Consider the following 24,215-nt stretch of genomic DNA (forward strand, 5'->3'; position numbering starts at 1 on the left):
CTCCTGTGGGCATTTAGTGCTATAAATTTCCCTCTAAATACTGCTTTCACTGTGTCCCAGAGATTCTGGTACATTGTGTCTTTGTTCTCATTGGTTTCAAATAACTTTTTTATTTCTGCCTTCATTTCATTATTTACCCGGTAGTCATTCGGGAGCAGGTTGTTCAGTTTCCATGTAGTTGTGTAGTTTTGAGTGAGTTTCTTAATCCTGAGTTCTAATTTGATTGCACTGTGGTCTGAGAGACTGTTATGATTTCTGTTCTTTTGCATTTGCTGAGGAGTGTTTTACTTCCAATTATGTGGTCAGTTTTAAAAGAATTGTGATGTGGTTCTGAGAAGAATGTATATTCTGTTGATTTGGGGTGGAGAGTTCTGTAGATGTCTATTAGGTCCACTTGGTCCAGAGCTGAGTTCAAGTCCTGAATATCCTTGTTAATTTTCTGTCTCATTGATCTGTCTTATATGAAAGTGGAGTGTTAAAGTGTCCCACTATTATTGTGCGGGAGTCTAAGTCTCTTTGTAGGCCTCTAAGAACTTGCTTTATGGATCTGGGTGCTCCTGTATTGGGTGCATATATATTTAGGATAGTAAGCTCTTCTTGTTGCATTGATCCCTTTACCATTATGTAATGCCCTTCTTTGTCTTTTTTTATCTTTGTTGGTTTAAAGTCTGTTTTATCAGAGACTAGCATTGCAACCCTTGCTTTTTTTTTTCTGTCCATTTGCTTGGTAAGTATTCCTCCATCCATTTATTTTGAGCCTATGTCTGTCTTTGCACGTGAGATGGGTCTCCTTACGCACACTGATGGGTCTTGACTATTGAATTTGCAAGTTTGTGTCCTTTAATTGGGGCATTTAGCCCGTTTACATTTACGGTTAATATTTTTATGTGTGAATTTGATCCTATCATTATGATGCTAGCAGGTTATTTTGCCCATTAGTTGATGGAGTTTCTTCACAGTGTCAATGGTCTTTACAATTTGGTATTTTTTTTGCAGTGGCTGGTACCGGGTTTTCCTTTCCATATTTAATACTTCCTTCAAGAGCTCTTGTAAGGCAGGCCTGGTGGTGACAGAATCTCTCAACATTTGCCTGTCTGCAAAGGATTTTATTTCTCCTTCGCTTATGAAACTTAGTTTGGCTGGATATGAAATTCTGGGTTGAAAATTCTTTAAGAATATTGAATATTGGCCTCCACTTTCTTCTGGCTTATAGAGTTTCTGCAGAGAGATCCGCTGTTAGTCTGAAGGACTTCCCTTTGTGGGTAACCCAACCATTCTCTCTGACTGCCCTTAACATTTTTTCCTTCATTTCAACTTTGGTGAATCTGACAATTATGTGTCTTGGGATTGCTCTTCTCGAGGAGTATCTTTGTGGCATCCTCTGTATTTCCTGAATTTGAATGTTGGCCTGTCTTGGTAGGTTAGGGAAGTTCTCCTGGATAATATCCTGAAGAGTGTTTTCCAACTTGGTTCCATTCTCCCTGTCACTTTCAGGTACACCATACACCAATTAAACGTAGGTTTGGTCTTTTCACAGTCTCGAATTTCTTGGAGGCTTTGTTTGTTCTTTTTCATTTTTTTTTCTCTAACCTTGTCTTCATGCTTTATGTCATTAAGTTGATCTTTAGTCTCTGATATCCTTTCTTCTGCTTGATCGATTCAACTATTGATACTTGTGTATGCTTCACGAAGTTCTCATGATGTGTTTTTCAGCTCCATCAGGTCATTTATGTTATTCTAGTTAGCAGTTCCTCTAACCTTTTTTCAAGGTTCTTAGCTTCCTTTCATTGGGTTAAAAAATGCTCCTTTAGCTTGGAGGAGTTTGTTATTATCCACCTTCTGAAGCCTACTTCTGTCAATTTGTCAAGCTAATTCTCCGTCCAGTTTTGTTCCCTTGCTGGAGAGGAGTTGTGATCCTTTGCAGGAGAACAGGCGTTCTGATTTTTGGAATTTTCAGCCTTTTTGTGCTGGTTTTTACTCATCTTCATGGATTTATCCACATTTGGTCTTTGACACTAGTGACCTTTGGATGGGGTTTTTGTGTGGACGTCCTTTTTGTTGATGTTGATGCTATTCCTTTCTGTTTGTTAGTTTTCCTTCTAACAGTCAGGCCCCTCTGCTGGAGTTTGCTGGAGGTCCACTCCAGACTCTGTTTGCCTGGGTATCACCAGTGGAGGTTTCAGAACAGCAGATACTGCTGCCTGATCCTTCCTCTGGAAGCTTCCTCCCAGAGGGGCACCTGCCAGATGCCAGCTGGAGCTCTCCTGTGAGGTGTCTGTCGACCCCTGCTTGGAGGTGTCTCCTTGTCAGGAGGCACGGGGGTCAGGGACCCACTTGAGGAGGCAGTCTTTCCCTTAGCAGAGTTCAAATGCTATGCTGGGAGATCTGCTGCTCTCTTCAGAGCCAGCAGGCAGGAACGTTTAATTCTGCTGTAGCTGCGCCCACAGCTGCCCCTTCCCCCAGGTGCTCTCTCTCAGGGAGATGGGAGTTTGATCTATAAGCTACTGACTGGGGCTGCTGCCTTTCTTTCAGAGATGCCCTGCCCAGAGAGGAGGAATCTAGAGAGGCAGTCTAGCTACAGCGGCTTTGCCGAGCGAACATCCCTGCGGCTTTGTTTACACTGTGAGGGGAGAACCGCCTACTCAAGCCTCAGTAATGGGGGACACCCCTCCCCCCACCAAGCTCAAGCATCCCAGGTTGACTTCAGACTGCTGTGCCGGCAGCCATAATTTCAAGCCAATGGATCTTAGCTTGCTGGGCTCCTTGGGGGTGAGATCCACTGAGCTAGACCACTTGGCTCCCTGGCTTCAGCCCCCTTTTGAGGGGAGTGAACGGTTCTGTCTCGCTGGCGTTCCAAGCGCCACTGGTGTATGAAAAAACTCCTGCAGCTAGCTCGGTGTCTGCCCAAATGGCCGCTCAGTTTTGTGCTTAAAACCCAGGGCCCTGGTGGTGTAGGCACCCAAGGGAATCTTCTGGTCTGCAAGTTGCGAAGACCATGGGAAAAGCGTAGTGTCTGCTGGAACGCACCATTCCTCACCTCACAGTCCCTCACGGCTTCCCTTGGTTAGGGGAGGGAGTTCCCCAACCCCCTATGCTTCTTGGATGAGGCGACACCCCACCTGGCTTCTGCTTGCCCTCCGTGGGCTGCACCCACTGTCTAACCAGTCCCAGTGAGGTGAGCCAGGTACCTCAGTTGGAAATGCAGAAATCACCTGCCTTCTACATTGATCCTGTTGGGAGCTGCAGACTGGAGCTGTTCCTATTCGGCCATCTTGCCAGCCTGTGGAGGTTTTAAAAACTATTTTTTAATTGTGGAAAGTAACATATTGAAAAACATAAACACGATTTATACTTTGGTGAGTTATTAAAATGTGGATACATAGTTATTGCCATGCAGGTCAGGAAATAGAATATTGCCAGCATCTTGGTGCCATTCATGCACACCTTCCCAACAGCACATCTTCCTTTCCTCTATAGCAGGGGTCCCCAAGCCCTGGGCCACAGACTGGTACCAGTCCATGGCCTGTTAGGAACCAGACCATACAGCAGGAGGTAAGTAGTAAGCCAGTGACCATCACTGGCTGAGCTCCGCTCCCTGTCAGATCAGTGGTGGCATTAGATTCTCATAGGGGCATAAATCCTCTTGTGAACTGCATATGCAGGGGATCTAGGTTGCACGCTCCATATGAGAATGTGACTAATGCCTGATGATCTGAGGTGGAACAGTTTCTCATCCCAAAAACACATCCTCCCCATCCCTGCCCCCACCCTAGTCCATGAAAAAATTGTCTTCCACAATGGGAGACGGGTGCACCAGAATCTCACAAGTCACCACTAAAGAACTTACCATTTAACCAAATACCACCTGTTCCCCAAAAACCTATGGGAATAAAAAAAATTTTAAAAGAGAAATATCTGAAACAATAATTACTGAGAATTTTCCAAGTTAATGTCAGACACCATACCACAAATACAGGAAGCTTTCTTAGTTTGAACGAAGCCAGAAGAAAAACGCACTTTACCTGTAGAGGAGCAGAACATTGAACTTCTCCTCAGAAACCATGTAAGGAAGAAGAGAGTGGAGTGAAATATTTAAAAGTATTGATTTAAAATGTTGAGAGAAACACCTTACCTTATTAAGAACATGAGCTCAGATACCTCCAGGGATCTAGATTAAGAGAACCTTTGAATGACTGAGTTCCACCTGTCAAGACTCAGATTCCCAGCAGGGTCAGATTTGCCCAACAGGTGTGATCATCCCACATGTGGCCGATGGCACAGGGTGCTTTGATTAACCAGATGCTGGCAGCAGCCGTCGCCCGCACTCCGTGGTCATCACAACCACAGCACCATGTTTTCACCCCTCCCAGCCCCAGAGGTTGTGGAGCAGCATATTGAGGATCAGTGCACTGCATGATTCCTAAAGCTGTTTGCATTTAAAACAATCAGATACATTTCTATTGCTGAGCGAAGGTTTTTGCCTTTTTTAGACAGTCTGGCTGTCTCACACAGGCTGGAGTGTGGAGTGCAGTGGTGCTATCCTAGCTCACAGAGGCCTTGAACTCCTGGGTCCAAGTGATCCTCCTGCTTCAGCCTCTAGAGTAGCTGGGACTATAGGCATCTGCTACCATGCATGGCTAATTTAAAAAAATTTTTTTTTTTTTTTAGAGATGGGGTCTTGGTATGTTGCCCAGGCTGGTCTCAAACTCCTGGCCTCAAGTGATGCTCCTGTCACTGCCTGCCAAATGCTGGGATTACAGGCATGAGCCACTGTTCCAGGCCTGCAATTTTTTTTTTTTTTTTTTTGAGATAGAGTCTCGCTCTGTTGCCCAGGCTGGAGTGCAGTGGCGCGATCTCGGCTCACTTGCAAGCTCTGCCTCCCAGGTTCATGCCATTCTCCTGCCTCAGCCTCCCGAGTAGCTGGGACTATAGGCGCCCACCACCATGCCTGGCTAATTTTTTGTATTTTTAGTAGAGACGGGGTTTCACCGTGTTAGCCAGGATAGTCTCAATCTCCTGACCTCGTGATCTGCCCATCTCGGCCTCCCAAAGTGCTGGGATTACAGGCATGAGCCACCGCACCCAGCCCCGGGCCTGCAATTTTATTTGAATAAAATATTTGTCTCTTTTATCAAAAAGTTCTTCATTTTACTGGGTTCCCAAATATCTAAACTGATGTGCATCTAGTGCCATATGAAATATATAAGAAATTCATCAGTTTGTTAGTTTCTTCAGTTTCTTTCTTTCTTTTTTTTTTTTGAATCAGTCTCACTTTGTCTCCCAGGCTGCAGTGCAATGGTGCGATCTTGGCTCATTGCAACCTCTGCCTCCTGGGCAGGTGATTCTCCTGCCTCTGCCTCCCAAGTAGCTGGTATTACAGGCTCCTGCCACCACGCCCAGCTAATTTTTGTTATTTTCAGTAGAGACGGGGTTTCACCATGTTGGTCAGGCTGGTCTCAAACTCCTGACCTCAGGTGATCCACCCACCTCGGCCTCCCAAAGTTCTGGGATTACAGGTGTGAGCCACCGTGCCCCACCTCTTCAGTTTATTTCTTTAAGGACACAGACTTTAGAGCCAGACCCTGGATTCATATTCCACAATCATAGCTCTGCTGTTTACTAGCAGTTACTTCCTTTCAGTTTTTACATAATCTTACTTTGGACAATTATGTAATCTCTTGGTGCCTCTGTAAAATGGAGATGATAATAGTACCCATTTCATAGTGTCGCTGTAATGATTAAATTAGTATGAATAAAGTATTTAATATATTGCCAAGAGCATAGTATAAATGTATGCAAGTATGAACTATTATTATATTTATAAAATGAGACATTACTAATTAAATTTCACACAGGCAACATAAAAATACCTTAAAATTTTTTTTGGTGGGGAATTGCCCTTTAAAAATTAAATTACTGGCTGGGCACGGTGGCTCATGCCTGTAATCCCAGCACTTTGGGAGGCAAAGGAGGGCAGATCACTTGAGGTCGGGAGGTCGAGACCCACCTAGCCAACATAGTGAAACCCCGTCTCTACTAAAAATATAAAAATTAGCCAGGCATGGTTGTGTGTGCCTGTAATCCCAGCTATTTGGGAGGCTGAGGCAGGATAGTCGCTTGAACCCAGGAGGTGGAGGTTGCAGTGAACCAACATCGTAGCACTTAACTCCAGCCTGGGAGATAGAGTGAGACTTCATCTAAAAAAAAAATACATAACATAAATATAAAATTAAATTACTTCATCTGGAGAAGCGTTTTGCTGTGGCATTTAGCTTAGAACTGTACTATGAGGAATACCGGTGAATTATTCATTCCTTAATTCAGTATTTTTTGAGTGTTTGCCAGGCATATGCTGCATTCTAGGAAGACAGAGAATTTACACACCAGTAGAGGAAGCGGTAACTAAGTGAACGAATAAAGCCCAGGATAATTATCCAGAATCAGCAGAAAGGCCTGGGAGGATTTGTTGTGTGCATGAAGCAGATGAGAGGCCTGGGCTGGACCGTGGTGAGCCGGGGAGAGAGGAAACAAGGGCTGTCAGAGAGGGTGCTGGAGCCATGTTTTGCAGGGTCTTCAAGACTCCAGCAAGCAGCTAGGAGTATCTACGGGGAGTTTAAATTTCTTTTCAAGGAAGTGTGAAGAGAGGTTTTACCCAGGGGAATGTGCTGGTTTCATTTACATTTGCTGAAGTTTTTTCTGTCTACTGCATAGAGAATGAATTGGAGACGGGCAGGCCCAGCCTGGCAGTAGACAAGTGCAACACTCCAGGGCTAGGCTGAGGGGCGGCAGTGAGGTGGAAGGAAGTGCATGCAGTCAAGTCAGATCACACACATTTATTTTGGTGGTAGACTTGACAGGTGGTGATGATGGCTTGGATGAGGAAGACAATGAGGAGGCACGGATATTATGTAGATTTTTGGCTAAGTGCCATTTTGACAGTATGCATATATTCCCTCTATTATTAAACTTTCTTTTCATTTAGACATGATCCTTCTCAAAACTGTAAATGTTCTAGTGTGTGTGCTGCCCAAGTGAACATGAAGACTGCACATTTTTTAGGTATTTTGAAACTTTCCCAATCTAGATTTTTTTGCACTGCAAATTGTACAGTCGTTTCAAATTTCTTCTTGTTTTCTTGTTTAGTAATGGGAACCTCCTTTGTTGATATCTTGGGTATTTAATTGGGAGCATTTTACCTGTTAATTATGGCTGTTGAGGATTTAAACTCACTTTATTTACCACTAGTCTTTTGAAATAAGATTGCTGAATATCCTGCCTGCCCTGGGGAGTGTCAGAGCCTGTGAAGGCCTGCACCTGTTGAGAGGCAGCCTTCCCTCCTCTGCAATTCCTGCTTCTGGCTTCTATGGGCGATGAAGGGGTGTGGGGTGGGAGGGGCACCTGGAGCCGCTGAGCCAGCTCCACTTGAGTCTCACTGTGTAACTCTATTGTTCTTTTCAGCATGGCCTTCAGGGGTAGGAAGTCAGGCTTATGAGATTTTATCTACTGTCACTGGGACTAGTATACCTCCTCAGTAAGTGGAATGTATTATTATTTTACTAAAATATGGCTTCTTCATGTGAATGAAGTGAGATCAAGCATATAAAGCAATCTTTAGTTAAAAGATTGCTTAAATTGTTACATGTGAAATTAATTATTTTACTTTTTTCTAAGAAATGAAGAGAAACTGGGAAAAAAATTCATTAGACAGTAATGCATAGAGATTTTTTTACACCTAAATGAGAAGCCAGAAATTCATATAAGACATAAGAACTTCAAAAACATTTCTTAGGCACAGACTATTATTAAACACTCATGGATGTTTTTGATTTTCTATTACATAAAAATGCTCAAGTCAACTTCATATTCAGAACATTTAAAAATAACTCAGTCTTAAAAAAGAAGATATAAAGTATTATCAGCTGTGCTTTTTGTGCATAATTAGCATGTGCCTGTGGAGGTATAATGACTTCTAGCCTAATGATAGTATCATGATCAAAAGTTCAGATGGTAAAAATTGGAGCTCCAGCTGGATGACACATTTTATAACAATTCAAAGATGACTCCAGCATAGAAGCCATGCTATTTTAGTTGTTTGTAATCCCCCCTTCACCCATCAATGGGCCGTGAAGGCACTGATAAAAGAGCCTTTTAGAAATGCTTCTATTTGTTTCCTTTCTTACAGATTTAATGTGTGCCTACCATTTCCTTCAGTGCTGGACAGGCTGCTGTGAAGGGACATCACCTTTTCGCTTTTTCCAAGATGGCTCAAGATTCAGTAGATCTTTCTTGTGATTATCAGTTTTGGATGCAGAAGCTTTCTGTATGGGATCAGGCTTCCACTTTGGAAACCCAGCAAGACACCTGTCTTCACCTGGCTCAGTTCCAGGAGTTCCTGAGGAAGATGTATGAAGCCTTGAAAGAGATGGTAAGTAGTGGACCAGAGTAATGAAATTATTTTCTGACTTCAGGGACTCTACCAGATTTCACCAAGACAGAATGCCACCCAGAATCGGGACTTGTGGTATTGACTGAAGTGCCGATGGATTAAGAAGACAAATTAAGAGCTGGTTTCCTAGTCTCCGATTTATTATATTATTATAATTTCTTCTTGAGTAGCTGTATTGTCACATGACACTTACTGACCAAGCAAGTTGTTCTTAAATAATCAAGATTTCATGCTTGTTGTCAAGTAGTAAATGGGATTCTTTTGAAGGCCTTTGTGTCCCTTGAATCTTGGAGAATTTGTTACATGCTTAACCCTTCCTCAACCCTCTTCTCAAGTGGGCTGTCCTAAGAGATGATAAATATTAAGATCTCTTCTTGTAATACTTTTTATAAATATTAAGATTTTGAGTATCTTTACTATTATATAATTTATTATTTTCAAAATTTAATATATTTTCATTTTGATGTCATGTTTTATTATGATAGATATTTTTATGATTTAGCACATGTCGTTATATTATGAGCTAGTATTTTGTATTTAATTTCAAAATGAAAAGCAAAATTGTCACTTAACAAAGTGTTCTTGTGTTAAGCTTTTCTTCCCTTAATCAAAGAGTAAGTAGGAAATTTGAAGAATCATTTGTATTGATAATGTGAGTTCATATGTCTTTAGAAACTATAAGGAAAGATACAGTCTGTGTGAACAGCCAATGCTAATTTTTAAAATTTTTTTTTAATGAGACATATGTCACTTGACCTTTATGTGGTCCCAAAAAGTCTAGGACCAGCCTTGATGCTGGGACACATGTGAGAGATGTTTTGCTGCAGTAGCAGAAAGTGCCCATCGTGTCAGCTTACCTGCACGTTATCCTAGTTTGCTTTTATTTTTGAACTTTTATGAAAGGTAACAAGTGGAAAAAGGTCTGGTTGTACAGTAGCATGCATGTGTGTTTTTAAATCTTAAGGTGTTTTCTATTTGGTTGATCCTTTTTCTGTTTCAGGGTTTAGATTGTTACAGACTAAGTATGATGTCATTTGCCATACAGTAATCAAAATAGTAATAGACCGATATATACATTTATGCTTTGGCTGCTTTTGTTTCTTTTTACAAGTTCCAGAGTTCTCGTCCCTTTAAATTTTCTTCTTTGAAATAGTCTTACTGGAGCTGTGTTCGTAACCTCTCTTATGTTAGAATAAAACAACCAGGATAAAGATATGGGATTATATAGTTATTAATCACCAATAATGTGTTTTCAATTCTTAAGCAGTCTTTGTTATTTTTAAATGAAGTAGCCTTTACTGACTGTTAAGTATGAGTAGAATTAATTTTGCAACACAATTGGTTTTACCTATGTCATACATCTTAGTTTGGTGACCTCGTTTAAGGATGAAGTAAGGTGGTTGGTTGTTTTTTAAACTTTATTTGAATTACTTACCTAAAGATCTTATCTAATTCTTTTTTGCTTACTTTTAAAAATGGTATACTAAACAAGAAGCATTCATGCTCCCTCAACCTATAATGTCAGTTCAGTCTTTCTGTGTTGCATAATGCCTTTACTGACCAAAATTTATTTTTCTTTCACAGGATTCTAATACAATCATTGAAAGATTCCCCACAATTGGTCAACTGTTGGCAAAAGCTTGTTGGAATCCTTTTATTTTAGCATATGGTAAGAATCAAAAACGTGTCCTCTTAAAATGGCTGTTTTAATCTTTGCATTGTTTCACAGAGGCTTACATTATGAACCTTTCTCCTAGTTTTTTTTTTTTAATGGAACAACTTATCAAATGTATTCATTGTTCCATTACAAAGATGGCTTCTTATACTGTTGTCCATGTATGTGTGTGTAGTTTTGTATAGATAAACACACACACACACGCATGCATGCACCCATGCAGATCTTCAGGAAAATAGAGCTCTTCGTATTAGAGGACAGAAACTCCCAGATGATTTAAATATCTATTTTTGCCTGTAATCACTTTCATAACTTCATTTTAAATTCAATATAAAATGGCTATACTAATGATACCAAGTTAATTTTGTTTCATGGTTTCATAACTCACATGTTGTTTCCCATGTTGTAAAGTCATTCTTCAGAGTGTGAATCCTGCCGTGACTTTGCCTTTGACATTGGCTGCTTTGACTTTATTTAAGGGTGCCATTTTGGTTTTATCCAAGGTGGAGATGAATGTGGGGGCACTTTGGGGAGGTATTCCTTCACTGAGCTCCTGTCTGCTGTCCAGTCTCATTTCCTGTTTCATCTTCCACAGCTATACCTCATGGTGGTAGCCGGGTCCTGTTACTAACAGTGCCTGAAGGCACTTTGTGTCAGGATTCCTTTCACACTCATTCTCCTTTGAAATAGCCTTACTGGGCTGAGGTAGGAGCTGCTGGGAGTGTCTCCATGGCCTCCAGCATCTCCCTTGAATACACTTACTTCCCTGTCTGATGCCCTGGAAGACAGCATGCCTCTCGAGAACAGGAACCATGGTTTTAGTTGTCTTTGTTGTCCTAGGGCCTCCCAAGGAGCATGGCTGAGGTTTGCTTTGGATTGACTGTATTATTAGCTAATGTAATATTTACTTTGAAGATTTTTTAAAGTCAAAGACTAATTGCATAATATAATGACATTGGAACCCAAAATAAAATGAATATTCCCCTTTGATGTTTTAAAGAATCATACAGTTTCCCATTTATAGGTTGTCATAGTCATTATTGGAAGAGACGTAAACTAGGCAGGAAAGGGACAATATGCGTGTTTAGCCCTGTGAGCAGGCGTGCATGGACGCCCACACACTCAGCCTCCCTCACTCCACCCCACCCTCGTATGTCCCTCCTCCTTCCCACTTACACCTCTTCCCCCAACCCCTAAACTTCTTCAAGTTCTTGATTCAAAATGGCAAAACTAGTGAGGCAGCAATGTGTTTGCCCACCAGGGCCACGCTTACCTGTCCTAGGTTTATCTATTGCAGTTAGGTCAGTGTTTCTCAAACATCTTTGACCAGAAATACATTGTGTATATGCATATGCACATGGATATGCACACACACACAGTGAAACACATCTCATGAAAGAATGCATACAATGGCACCCCCTTTTGACTTTCTGCACTTTCAGTTACTCACAGTATAGTACAATAAGATTTTGAGAGAGATGGAGAGATCACATTTACGTAACTTTTTTTTTTTTTTTTTTTTTTTGAGACAGAGTTTTGCTCTTGTCACCCAGGCTGGAGTGCAATGGCACCATCTCGGCTCACTGCAACCTCCACCTCCTGGGTTCAAGCGATTCTCCTGCCTCAGCCTCCCAAGTAGCTGGGATTACAGATGCCTGCCACCACACCCAGCTGATTTTTGCATTTTTAATAGAGATGGGGTTTCACCATGTTGGCCAGGCTGGTGTCAAACTCCCGACCTCAGGCGATTCGCCAGCCTCAGCCTCCCAAAGTGTTGGGATTACACGTGTGAGCCACCGCGCCTGGCCTAAGGGATTAACAATGACAACAATACAATAAATCAACTGTAACAATATAGTGTAATAAAAGCTATGTACTACACTATATTGTTACAGTTGATTTATTGTATTGTTGTCATTGTTAATCCCTTACTGTGCCTAGTTTATAAGTTAAACTTTATCATAGGTATGTGTATAGGAGAAAACACTGTATTTAAGGTTTGGTACTGTTCTCAGTTTCAGACATCCCCTGAGGGTCTTGGAACATTTCCCCCATTGATAAAGAGGGACTATTATATTATTATTCTGTGCAGTCCATGTTCACTATGCTGTTCATAGTGAATGGTGTTCATGACCCGAGACTGGATTTCATAACCCTTGATGCGTCTTGACCAGAAGTTTGAAGAACATTGATTTAGGCCAATATTGATGGCAGGAAAAAGGAAAAATTGTTGAATGACCTTCATTTAAAAGCAGTACCCATTGTTAGGGGCTTCACGGATTTACTAATTGCTTTTTAGAAGGAAAGAAATACTACGTCCTTTAAATGTACATGGTGGATGTAATACATGCTCAGGTCAGAAATGTGAGAAACATGGGGAGGTTTATGATGTTGTGTGAGAGGCATTGCTCACTTTGAGCTGGGCACTGTTTTCTTTGGACTACACAATGGACCTAATTAATTCTTGATGACAGTGTTGCAGGGTAGATAATTATGGATTAGAGTCAGTAAGTCGCTTTCCCTAGAATACAACACTAAGAAGAGCCAGAACCCCACTCCTCATGTGAGTTTAAAGTCCACCTTGCTGTAATGTTCTGTCCCTATTGGATCACATCTCGTGATTGAAGTGTTCCAGTCTTGGCATTCCCACTAGCCAGCTTCACTTGCACATACATATTCATTCAGAAGGTATTTACCAAGTGTTTTTTTTTTTTTTTTTTTTTGAGACGAAGTCTTGCTCTGTTGCCCAGGCTGGAGTGCAGTGGCATGATCTCAGCTCACTGCAACCTCCATCTCCCGGGTTCAAGGGATTCTCCTGCCTCAGCCTCCTGAGTAGCTGGGACTATAGGCACCCACCACCACGTCCAGCTAATTTTTTGTATTTTTAGTAGAGATGGGGTTTCACCGTGTTAGCCAGGATGGTCTCGATCTCCTGACCTCATGATCTGCCCGCCTCGGCCTCCCAAAGTGCTGGGATTACAGGCGTGGGCCACTGCACCCAGCCTACAAAGTGTTTTTTTGTGTGTGTGTGCCAGCCCTTAGGAAAACGCGGCTCACCGTCTCTGCCCATTAGGAGCTTCCAGTCAGGGAAAAAGAGATACTTAAGCAGGTCAGCCTGACTCAATGTAATGGTTCTCTGAATGGGAGTAGCAGTTGCTGAGAGGAAGGAGGGTTTCTCAGGAGAGCCCCTGCTGGGGCAAACTTGAAGATGTGATTCTCTAAGACAGGGCATCTGAACTCGTGGGGTCTCATATTTCTTCTTTGTAAAAGTAGGAGTTCAGACTGATTTATTCTGGTGTCCTTGAACTTGTATCTGTCTATGATCTTTCCTTAGCACCTTATCTGCATTACCTTGGCCCCTCTGACAACTGGAAACAAATTCTCCATCCCTTTCTGCCTCAACGCTTGTGTTACCTTTAGAACTGCTCATAAATTTCAGTTTCCTGTTGAGGTATGCCCTGGCCCTGAGCTCACAGAGGTGGTTGAACGGCATGAAACTCCATTAGCAGTCAGATGTTGCCTGTGTCGCCCCTGTTGTTTCACTAGTTGGGCACTTTCTTCCTGGAAGGGATCATTTCTTACGGTTTTATAATATCAAAATTGCTTTTTTTTTTTTTTTGAGACAGAGTCTCGCTCTTTCACCCAGGCTGGAGTGCAGTGGTGCGATCTTGGCTCACTGCAAGCTCTGCTTCCTAGGTTCACGCCATTCTCCTGCCTCAGCCTCCCGAGTAGCTGGGACTACAGGTGCCCACTACCATGCCCAGCTAATTTTTTTTTTTTTTTTTTTTGTATTTTTAGTAGAGACGGGGTTTCACCGTGTTAGCTAGGATGGTCTCAATCTCCTGACCTTGTGATCCGCCCACCTCAGCCTCCCAAAGTGCTGGGATTACAGGTGTGAGCCACCGCACCCGGCCCAAAATTGCTTTTTAATTACAGTAAAAGCAAACAATTTTCATCACGGAAAAAAGTAAGTCATACGTAGTGTTCATGGAGAATAGGATCAGAAAAGGGTAATAAGGAAGGAGGGATGATTCAGAAATGAAAAGATACTGAAAAGAGAAGAGACGAAATAGATAATAATGGAAAGTTAGAGAACACCTTTTTATTCGATGATGTCCTCAGCATACAAATACTGCCTTCACCTTCTGAAATTCTGATCCATTGCTTCTAACTCTGCCCTCATGATTAAGCATGACAGCTGTTACCTCTCTTCTTCACTATTCACTATTTCTGTATAACAAATTTCTGCCAAACTTAGCAGCTTAAAACAGTGAATATTTATTGTCTTAAAAATTCATACTTTTAAACTATAGAATTAAAGTTTAAAGAATTGCTTTAGCTTTTATGTGGAATTTCAATTCCAGATATCAAAAAATAAAATACAAGATGGCAAGTGTATGTTGTTATCTTCCTTTCCTTTCCACTCAGTTTTAGAATCCAAATTTACACTAAGATGGGCTGTCAGCGACTGTCCCTGCAGTGAATCCCAGGCAGTTTCCGATCTCACTCAGCGTGCCCTGTGGGATGCTCCAGCCTGAGCTCAGGGCCTCCAGGGAGGAGCCTGACAGATGCCAGCCCCTGGAGTGAGTGCTGGTGGCACTTGTGAATAACAATCCATGGCTCATGTTTGTAAATTGCCTAAGCAAAGCAAACTGTAAGCTCATTAGCAGTGCATTTCAGTGCATTGACTCTGGGCACGGAAAGTCACCTCCTAAAGGTTGGGTGGAGGTTTCTCTGGCTCCTTCTCTTTTTTTATTTTTTGGGAGAAAAATAAAAAATAATATACTTTTTGAACTAAGTTTGCATAATCACTCAACACCTGGGGAAACTCCCAGTTTTGGGTATTCTTTTAGATTTAAGCTTCATAAACTGACATTTCCTTTCTTTTTTTTTGATGGTGAATATCTGGTTTTTGGAAATGCTCTCCATCAGATTACATTCTTTTTAACAACCTGCATGTGTAAGGATGTCGTTGGGTGCATCTGTCACGCTTACTACATGAAGCTAGGTAGAATTTCTTCTAATATTTAAACTATGGGAAGCATAACAGTCACATTTTTAATTAGTGGCATTGGTTAAACCTGAAGAATCCTGGGATCTTTAGTGGTTAAATTATATGACTCTTGAAATGAACTGATCTCAGGCAAGCCAGTGCTTTATAATGCTTTATTTGAGCTCATAAAAGCTAGGGGAAAAAAATGAATGGCCTCAGAATAACCCGATAAAGTTTTTTCAGAGATGTTAGTTATTGGAAAAGCATAAGCTATGTATGTTCACAGGGAAAAAAATGGGTTTAAAAATTACTGTTAGCATTATTTAGTTTGTGGATAAAAATACAGAAGTCGCTTACTAGAGTTGGTATCGTTCTTATTTCTTTGTTAATGAAGTCCTTAGAAATGCTGGGTTTTGGCCAGGCACAGTGGCTCATGCCTGTGATCCCAGCACTTTGGGAGGCCATGGCAGGAGGATCACTTGAGCTCAGGAGTCGGAGACCAGCCTGGGTGACATGGTGAGATCTGGTCTCTACAAAAAATTAAAAAATTATCCGGGTGTGGTGGCACACACCTGTGGTCCCAGCTACTCAGGAGGCTGAGGTGGGAGAATCACTTGAGCCCGGGAGGTGGATGTTTCATTGAGCTGAGATCATGCCACTGCACTCCAGCCTGGGTGACAGAGCGAGACCCTGTCTCAAAAGAAAAAGAGAAAGATTGGGTTTATTAGATTGCAGAAGATGAGGCGGTAGAGAGTACTGATTCCAGGCACCGGCTGTCTTAGCCTCACCTCCATGGCCTTGTAAAGTCTGAAGTTGTTTTGCCCTAGCTTGAGTACTGACATTTTCAGTTTCTAGGCCTCACTTTTGTTTCTTAATTGTGTTATAAAATCTTCAGCTGGAATAGACTCAGTCACCACAAAAGGAAAAAGAAAGTAGCTCACCAAGTAGATGTTCCTGCAAAATGTAAGATGTCAAAGTTCAGATTTTCATTGCATGTTTGGTAAAGTTTTATATTTTAAAGAATTTATATTTTAGAGTAAAAGAACATGTAAGAGACTTCTATTTTATCCAAAGCACTTGGTACTAAAAATATATTTTAAAACAATCCTTTCTATTAAATTTCTTTTTAACAAGTGGAGATATTTTGGCAAATTAAAAAATTAAAAGATTAAATCAGAAATATTGGCTACCAACTGCCTATAACCATTAAGTTGCCTTAGAAAGGTCGAAATTACTAACCGTTTGAAATGTGAGAAAACTGATCATGAGAAAAGCCTAGTTCTCTTAGTTCTTTCCATCATTCTCGTTTGGCTTTAAAAATTGATACTGTTACAGAAAGGAAATTGACCACACAAGAGTTAAGTGATCCCAAGGCCACAAGAAGGACAAAACCCCACAAAGTTAAGTTTAGGGAATTCTGAAGGACAGCTAGGAGAGCAAAGATAGAGTGAGGGAAAATATTCCTGTCAGCAGAAAGAGAACGTGCAAAGCGTGATGGTGAGAAAGCAAGTGTTACATTCAGGGATACTTGTTCTGTGAACTTAGTAGTTTGAGGTTTTCCTAAATATAATGTTTAAAATGTTTTTATATTAATGATTTTCTCTGCTTGATAAAACTTATTAAGTTTTCCTTTTTGCAGATGAAAGCCAAAAAATTCTAATATGGTGCTTATGTTGTCTAATTAACAAAGAACCACAGAATTCTGGACAATCAAAACTTAACTCCTGGATACAGGTAAGAGAGTAAATCTTGCTCTGCACTTCTTTGAATTAAATCAATTATTTAAAAGTGCTGCTTAAAAAAATTTTGGGGGGGATCCTGTTCTATGATATTTTAGAAACTTTTTCAAACATACCCTTCACTGTTACACTATCTTGCTGAGTAAAAAGATTTTCAAGAGATTTCAATTTTGCTCTACTGTGAATTCCAGAAGATATCAGTCCTTAGGGTGAAGACCTAATGTTGAGTGGTTTTGAAAAGTTTCTTTCAGGTGATTAAAATAATGTATTCCATTTCACTCTAGCAATTGCTATCCTTCAAAAAATTGCTTTTCCCTGCCAACCTGGTTTAAATTCCTTTCCACATGCTTCCGTGCCTCTCTCAAAATCTGTTTTGTAGTAAAATGAAAATTCAGCAGTGCAGCGGGAGCAGCACTCTTTATTTTGTGTCCCGAAGTTGGTGCCTGGGCCAGCATATGCACAGACTGGATCTTGGTGCTGTGCGGCCTCTGCTGCTCGCTCTCACTTTCCAGTTGGCTACCTACTGTGCTAGTCCAGATAGCTGACAGCTTCCTAGATTTTCCTGTCTGCTTCTGCTTTCTCCTCAAGGGCAGGCGTAAGGTGGAGATGTGGTGAGGCTGGGCTGCAGCTGCCCTCACCAGCAGTGCATTGGCTGTTCTTTTCTGTTCCCCGCACTGCCTTGCTGCAGCAACCACAGGACTGGCTGATGCCTGTCAGACTCCACTTAGTATGCATGTGGTTCAGATCAGCTGCTTAGTATTATGAAATCATCCAACCAGATTAGTGCACATGGTTTTGTCTATCAGTCTGACTGGTGATATCGTTACATTCACTGCTTTTTACGATTTCTGTTTTAGACAAAATTGCCAACAGATGATGAAGACAGTATTTATATTTTTCTGTTTGAAAGAATAGAAGGGAGTGAGAGGGATTGGGCAATGGAAGGAAAGAATACAAACTTTAATTGGAAGGAAAATTAATGTAAGGAACTGAAGAAAGGAATGGATAAGTAGAATTAGGGAAGAAAGAATGTGTAACAAGGCCGAAGAAACAAAATAACACATTTAGTCCTTAATTTTTTTAATTGTTGCTCTTATTGAGTATTTGATATTTTAGTGAATATTTAGCATGTAATTTTGTATTAGATAGCTCACTGAGTCCTGAAGTAGGCCATCTAATGAAGTGTTTTTAGAGTGACTGGGTTAACTTTCTTCATTTAACTCATGACTTTATTAGCCTGTTTAAAAATTTCTGGCCTCACATTTTATTCTGTGTTTTTCTTGTTTAATACTATATCTACTTATTAGTAGCTACTTATTAAGTATAGTTCAGGGAGTTAAAACACTTAATCTGTGCCTTTGGGGAATTCCCAGACTGGTAACCAGGTCACTCCAGGGTAGCGTGGTTGAGTTACTGCTAGAGCTGTGTTTAGGTGTGACGCTGATGTAGAGGGGGACACTTGCTCTGACATGGGGGTTTGGAGACATTTCCTGGGGCAGGTGACATGTTAATTGAATTCTGAAGGACAGCTAGGAGAGCAAGGATAGAGTTAGGGAAAATATTCCTGTCAGCAGAAACAGACTACGCAAAGTATGTTGGTGAGAAAGCAAACATATTCAGGGAACTGTGGGTGCTTAGGTGTACCTGGAACTTGGGGTTTTGTGGAGTTGGTGATGAAGCATGAAGCCAGAGAGACCAGCAAGCACGGTCTTTTTGCATATGACTATAGAAGGTTTTTATCTTGAATGCAGTAGGGTAGCCACCAGAGTATTTAAACAGAGAAATCATGCCTGGGTGCAGTGGCTCATGCCCCAGCACTTTGGGAGGCCAGGGTGGGCAGATCATGACGTCAGGAGATCAAACCCGTCCTGGCTAACATGGTGAAACCTTGTCTCTACTAAAAATACAAAAAGTTAGCCAGGCATGGTGGCACGTGCCTGTACTCCTAGCTACTAGGGAGACTGAGGCAGGAAAATCGCTTGAACCTGGGAGGCAGAGGTTGCAGTGAGCTGATATCATGCCACTGCACTCCAGCCTGGGTGACAGAGTGAGACTCTGTCTCAAAAAAAGGAAAAAAAAAGCCAGAGAAATCATGTAGCCCGTGTGAGTTTTAGAGACTAACAGCAAAAGGAAGTTGGTTGAGAAGAGGGCAAGGATAGACGTTGGAAGCTATTGTAGTGATAAGTTGAGAAATTGTGAGGGCCTCAAAGAAATGGAGAAGGGGGCCTGCTTTATAACATATTAATAAGGTAAATACCCAGAAGGTATAATGGCAGATTAAATGTCGATACACTTAGGCATAGCTGGAAATGTACAGAGAGCAGGTGAATATCCCATTCTCAGGAGAGCAAGCTGATTTGCTGGCAGAGGGTTGAAAGTCAGCCACCTGTGGGAATAGTGGAAGCCTTAGGTGAGGTGAGGTCCGCTCCCAGTGAGTGCTGGGGTAGGGGCCCAGGGGAACTAGAGAGAGCCTTGGGGAGACACTGACCTTAAGGGGAAGTGGAAGAATGATTGATGCTACAGAATGCAAGGAGGGGTCCAAGAAGTAGAAGGAGAGAAGCAACGGAGAATGAGTGCTCATTCATATCTAATGCCATAGAGCAGTGCTGTCCAGTAGGAATAAAATACATGCTGCATAGATAATGGTAAACTTTCCAGGTGCTGCTTTAAAAAACATAAAAAGAAATAGTTAAAATTAATTTTAAGAAGATATTTCACCTAATTCAGTATATCCCAAATACCATCATTTCAACATTTAATCAATATTAAAATTACTGAGATTATTTATAATCTTTTTCATGATGTATCTTTGAAATCCAGTGTGTATGTTACACTAACATATCTACGTGTTATATCTTCATTCAGATGTTAAATTTTCTTTGGAAATTCTTGATCTGTATTTAGATTTTATAAAATGTAGGGTTGAAAAAGTAGATTCACATACCCAAGTTGTTCCAAGGAATTTTATAACTGAATCAAGTATCGGTGTTTAAATTAAAATTGAATTAAAATTAAATACAAAGTTCAGTTATTTCCTGGTGCTTACTGCATGGCAGTGCTCTGCAGCCACATGTGGCAGGCGGCCGCCGTGTTGGACAGGGCAGCTGTGGAGCATACAGCAGAAGGATCAAGAAACGCTACTTGGATTTAGCCACTGTGAGCAAAGACTTGGTGAGGAGAGGTTTAGTGAGAGGTAGACGGAAATAGCCAGATTGCTCCAGATTGAGAAATGTTGGGGAGGTGAGGAAGCAGAGATGATAAACTTCACTCTTTCAAGAAACTTGGCAGTAAAGGAGGGAGAACTTTGGCAATGAAGGGGGTGATAGTCAAACTAGGGTGGGGTTGGCTGAATTGAGCAAGTCCCAAACATGCTTTACATTAAGATGAATATGCAGGTAGGGAACAGGTGAGGACGTGGGAGGTTGGGAAAACAGTTTCCCTCCTCAGTTACCAAGCAAGCCTGAGGTAAATAACATGAACCGATAAAAAGATGTCTAGGAACATATTAATGATTTAACTCTTAACAATTTATTAACATATTAATTATTTAACTCTTAACAACTCTAAAGCTAATTACATTGCCCATCATCAGTCAGTACATACATAATCTCATGTTGGCTATAAATGCAGCAAGATAGAAGATAGTCTATAGGTTGGTTTATAAATCAGTTCACATCTCGGGTATACTTGATTTTATCTTAGAGGTGATATTTTCTTCATGGAGGTTTTAGAGTGACATAGTACATATTAAAGATGTGTACCTTGTCATTCAATATCCTTTGAAAGTGATAAAACAGCCATATTTTAATGTCTGCTAATTCATTCAGCAAGCATTTATTAGGGCCTACCATGTGCTAGGATGTTCTAATTGTGGTAATAAAATCTTGGATCATTCTGTGTTATTGGAGCATTACAAGTATAACTGAAATACTCTCAATCGAAAACTAAGAATTTCTACAGTAAATTACAAAATTCAGTAAACATTCAAATTAATTAATTAATTTGAAAATGATAGACTGAGTTGTATTTTTAGCACAGAGAAGAAATAATTCTGTTTGACACTTGACATGTTAGCATGTGTTATATTGGAAACACATTGATAAAATATTTTGGAGTTTTACTGACAACCTTGAATGTGCCATCATAGAGCACCACCTCAACAGCTCTTCTTACAGTTCAGAGACAAAGTTCCGGGACTCTTTCATGTATTTCAGGAATATGTGGTCTTGAAAAGCGTAGTTTTACTGGTAAATCCACTGAACAGATACTTTTTGAGCACCTACTGTTTGCCAGGTACAACTATAGAGGCTGAGGATACAGCACTGGACCTAGAAAGACAGTCTGTTCTCAGATGCTACAATAGATGGGGAAGGTTTCCAGGGCCTGCCAAATGTAAGAGGATGCCTGTCTTCTCTGGCAAAACCATACCACTATTATTTTTTTATTCTGATAGAAAAAAAAAACAAACACACAACAGGGTACCAGGAACAGAGATCAAAAGGTGTTGTATTCTATCTGTATTCTCTTTCGAAACGCAATACTAAACAATATCCAGATAGCGTCTGTCCTCTACTTTCTTTTTTTTTTTCTTTTTTCAAAAAAAAAACTTTTAAATTAAAAAATCTAACAGACTTACACAAAACATAAATGCCAGGCTTAATAAATTGTGACAGATCCTTGTAATCACCACCCAAGGAAATAGAACAGAACATTGACTGCTCCTGGCTGTCCCTGCCGCCCATGTGCCTCTTGTTGCCTTTTTTTTTTTGAAGTGGAGTTTCACTCTTGTTGCCCAGGCTGGAGTGCAATGGCTTAATCTTGGCCCACTGCAACCTCCGCCTCCTGGGTTCAAGCGATTCTCCTGCCTCAGCCTCCCGAGTAGCTCGGATTACAGGCATGTGCCACCACACCCAGCTAATTTTGTATTTTTAGTAGAGATGGGGTTTCTCCATGTTGGTCAGGCTGGTCTCACACTCCCGACCTCAGGTGATCCGCCCGCCTCAGCCTCCCAAAGTGCTGGGATTACAAGTGTGAGCCACTGTGCCTGGCCACTTTGTGCCTTATTTAAGAAATTTTTCTGCAGTCCAAGGTCATAAAGATCTTCCATATTATCTTCTAAAAGCATGTTGGTTTCCTTTTCCCATGTAAGTCTGTGATCCACCTGTAACTTTTATGGTGTGGTGTAAGGTAATAAGTAGTCCATTTTCATCTTATTTCCGTGTTGATGTCCCATTGCCTGACACCGTTATTGAAAATCATGATCTGTGGTGCTACCTTCGTCATGCATCAGGTGCCTTTGGGTGCATTTCCCACTGATCTGTGGTGCCACCTTCATCATGCATCAAGTGCATTTCCCACTGATCTGTGGTGCCACCTTTGTCATGTATCAGGTGCCTTTGGGTGCACAGGTGTGATCCTGCATCTCTTCATTGGTTTTGTTGTTTATTTGTGTTATTAATCTTAGTATCAACTTGACTGGACACAAGGTCCTGGTAACATTATTCTGTGTGTTTCTGTGAGGGTGTCTTGGGGTGAGATTAACATTTAAATTAGTTGACTGAGTAAAGCAGATTGCCCATCCTAATATGGGTGGGCCCTATCCAGTCAGTGAGAGACCTGACTAGAAAAGAAGGCTGACGCTCCCCTGAGTAAGAGAGAAGTCCTCCTGCCTGAAAGCTTTTAAACTGAGACATTGTCCTTTTTCCTGCTTTCACACTCAGACTGAAACGTCACCTCTTCCTGGGTCTAAAGCCTGCTGGCCTTCTGACTGAAACTATACCAGTGACTCTTCTGGTTATCCGGGCATTGGCTCTCTTATGTCTCTGACTTGCTGGCTACTGTAATGGTGTTAGCTGATTCCTTATAATAAATCCCTGTGTGTGTGTGTGTGTGTGTGTGTGTGTGTGTGTGTTTGTGTGTGTCTATCTCATTGGTTCAGTTTCTCTGGAGAACTCTGACAAATATACTATCTTTATGCCAGTTCCACATTGTCATCATTAATATGGCCTTGTAAGTATCTTGCTATTCAGGAGGAAGTTCTTCCATCTTGTTCTTTATCAAGACAGCCTTGGCTAATATTGGAACTTAGCATTAACTGTTAAATAAATTTTAGGATGTGTGTGTCAGGTTTCACTAAAACACAAAATAACTTGTTGGCATTTTGATTGGCATTAATTATTCAATTTGGTGAGAATCTCAATGGCCACTATCCTCGAAGGCAAAATTGGTTTTTCTCAGTTTTGTTTACTATTAGCAAATTGAACAGTACCTGGCACAGTATAAATTTTTGAATAAATTAATGAATATATGATATGAATGAATGACAAGTTGTACGCATTTATTTTTTCAGATAATCTTCCTGATAACTTTGAAACATTTTTGCCAACTTTTAATTAGCATAACCTTTTAATGAGGCTGATGATTCACTTGCAGAAGTGTCTGTGCTACCATTTCCCAGTTCTCTTGGGTTGCATTCATAGTAGTATTTTTAATCTCTGACTTCTTTGCAGGGATCCTTTGAAGCCAGGTGTCCATCTGATGGTTCCCTTAGTTAGATAGCATAATCAGCAGACCTTCCTTACTGGTCGCATGGAGACCATAATGCATATCCTGAGAGGAGGTGGGAACCGGAGGGCTCCTGCCAGCCCTCTGTGAGGTAGAATCCCCATCCTTCCCTCAGGGTCCCACTTGGACTACTTGTGACACTTGACCATCTATAACATCTAGACTGGCTAAGGTCGTAGTGTGAGTACATTTGTGAAATATTAATAAAGCTTGATTTCTTCTTACATATAAGCATTCTAATGTTGTTTTCATATCTCAGTGGACTATCTTGTGCACTACTTGGAGTACTCACCCCAACTTTATTAACCAGTAATAAATTTTGATAAAATACACATTCTACCTTGGTATATGCAGCTTCTCTTCATCTTTTCTCAACCCTAATACCTTTCCATTTTCCATTTTTGCATCCACATATCATGAAGGCCACTCCCTGATCTTTCCAGATCCTAGCATCTTGCTGCACTAGCTCCAGACATGCCAAACCTATGCACAGATTTGTACTTGGCAGAAATTTTCTTTCCTCTCCTTGGAATGGTTTTATACTCTTACTAGCCTGGCCTGGCTGAGATATGGAAACCTAGGGAAATAATTATTGTTCAAGTTTGAATGGCAATTTAAAAGGGAAAATAAGGTGATTAGTGAAAAATAGCAGAGGCAAGGTGAAATTCAGAGATGAGGCCACGGATGTTAGTGATTCCTCTTCCACAGCTCCATCTACTATTTTTATTACTTTTAAGTAACAAACACATTACTGATATTTTTTCCTACCTGTGTTCTATTTGCTTGACTTTCTACAAC

The 24,215-nt window shown here is 41.0% G+C and overlaps 1 protein-coding gene across 10 annotated transcripts in view; it reads left to right on the forward strand.

The window, feature by feature from the left end:
- The window catches only part of FANCC (FA complementation group C), a 226,300-nt gene that overhangs the window by 60,863 nt on the left and 141,222 nt on the right, over window positions 1-24,215 (forward strand). For 7 of the 10 annotated variants that reach the window (XR_008656597.2, XR_010120015.1, XM_055271845.2 and 4 more), the window contains exons 2-4: window positions 8,183-8,425; window positions 10,031-10,115; window positions 16,754-16,848. Coding sequence is in view for 8 of the 10 variants with exons in the window: in XM_055271845.2 (XP_055127820.1) it covers window positions 8,261-8,425; window positions 10,031-10,115; window positions 16,754-16,848 (345 nt within the window). In the remaining 2 variants the exon portion in view is untranslated. Of the gene's footprint in view, window positions 1-2,532; window positions 3,357-6,345; window positions 6,508-6,982; window positions 7,060-7,463; window positions 7,532-8,182; window positions 8,426-10,030; window positions 10,116-16,753; window positions 16,849-24,215 lie in introns of those variants that run through there. The other 3 variants (XM_063636217.1, XM_063636215.1, XM_063636216.1) reach the window with 3 other exon arrangements.

Source organism: Symphalangus syndactylus, chromosome 3 (genome assembly GCF_028878055.3).
Source record: "Symphalangus syndactylus isolate Jambi chromosome 3, NHGRI_mSymSyn1-v2.1_pri, whole genome shotgun sequence".
Classification (NCBI taxonomy): Eukaryota; Metazoa; Chordata; class Mammalia; order Primates; family Hylobatidae; genus Symphalangus; species Symphalangus syndactylus.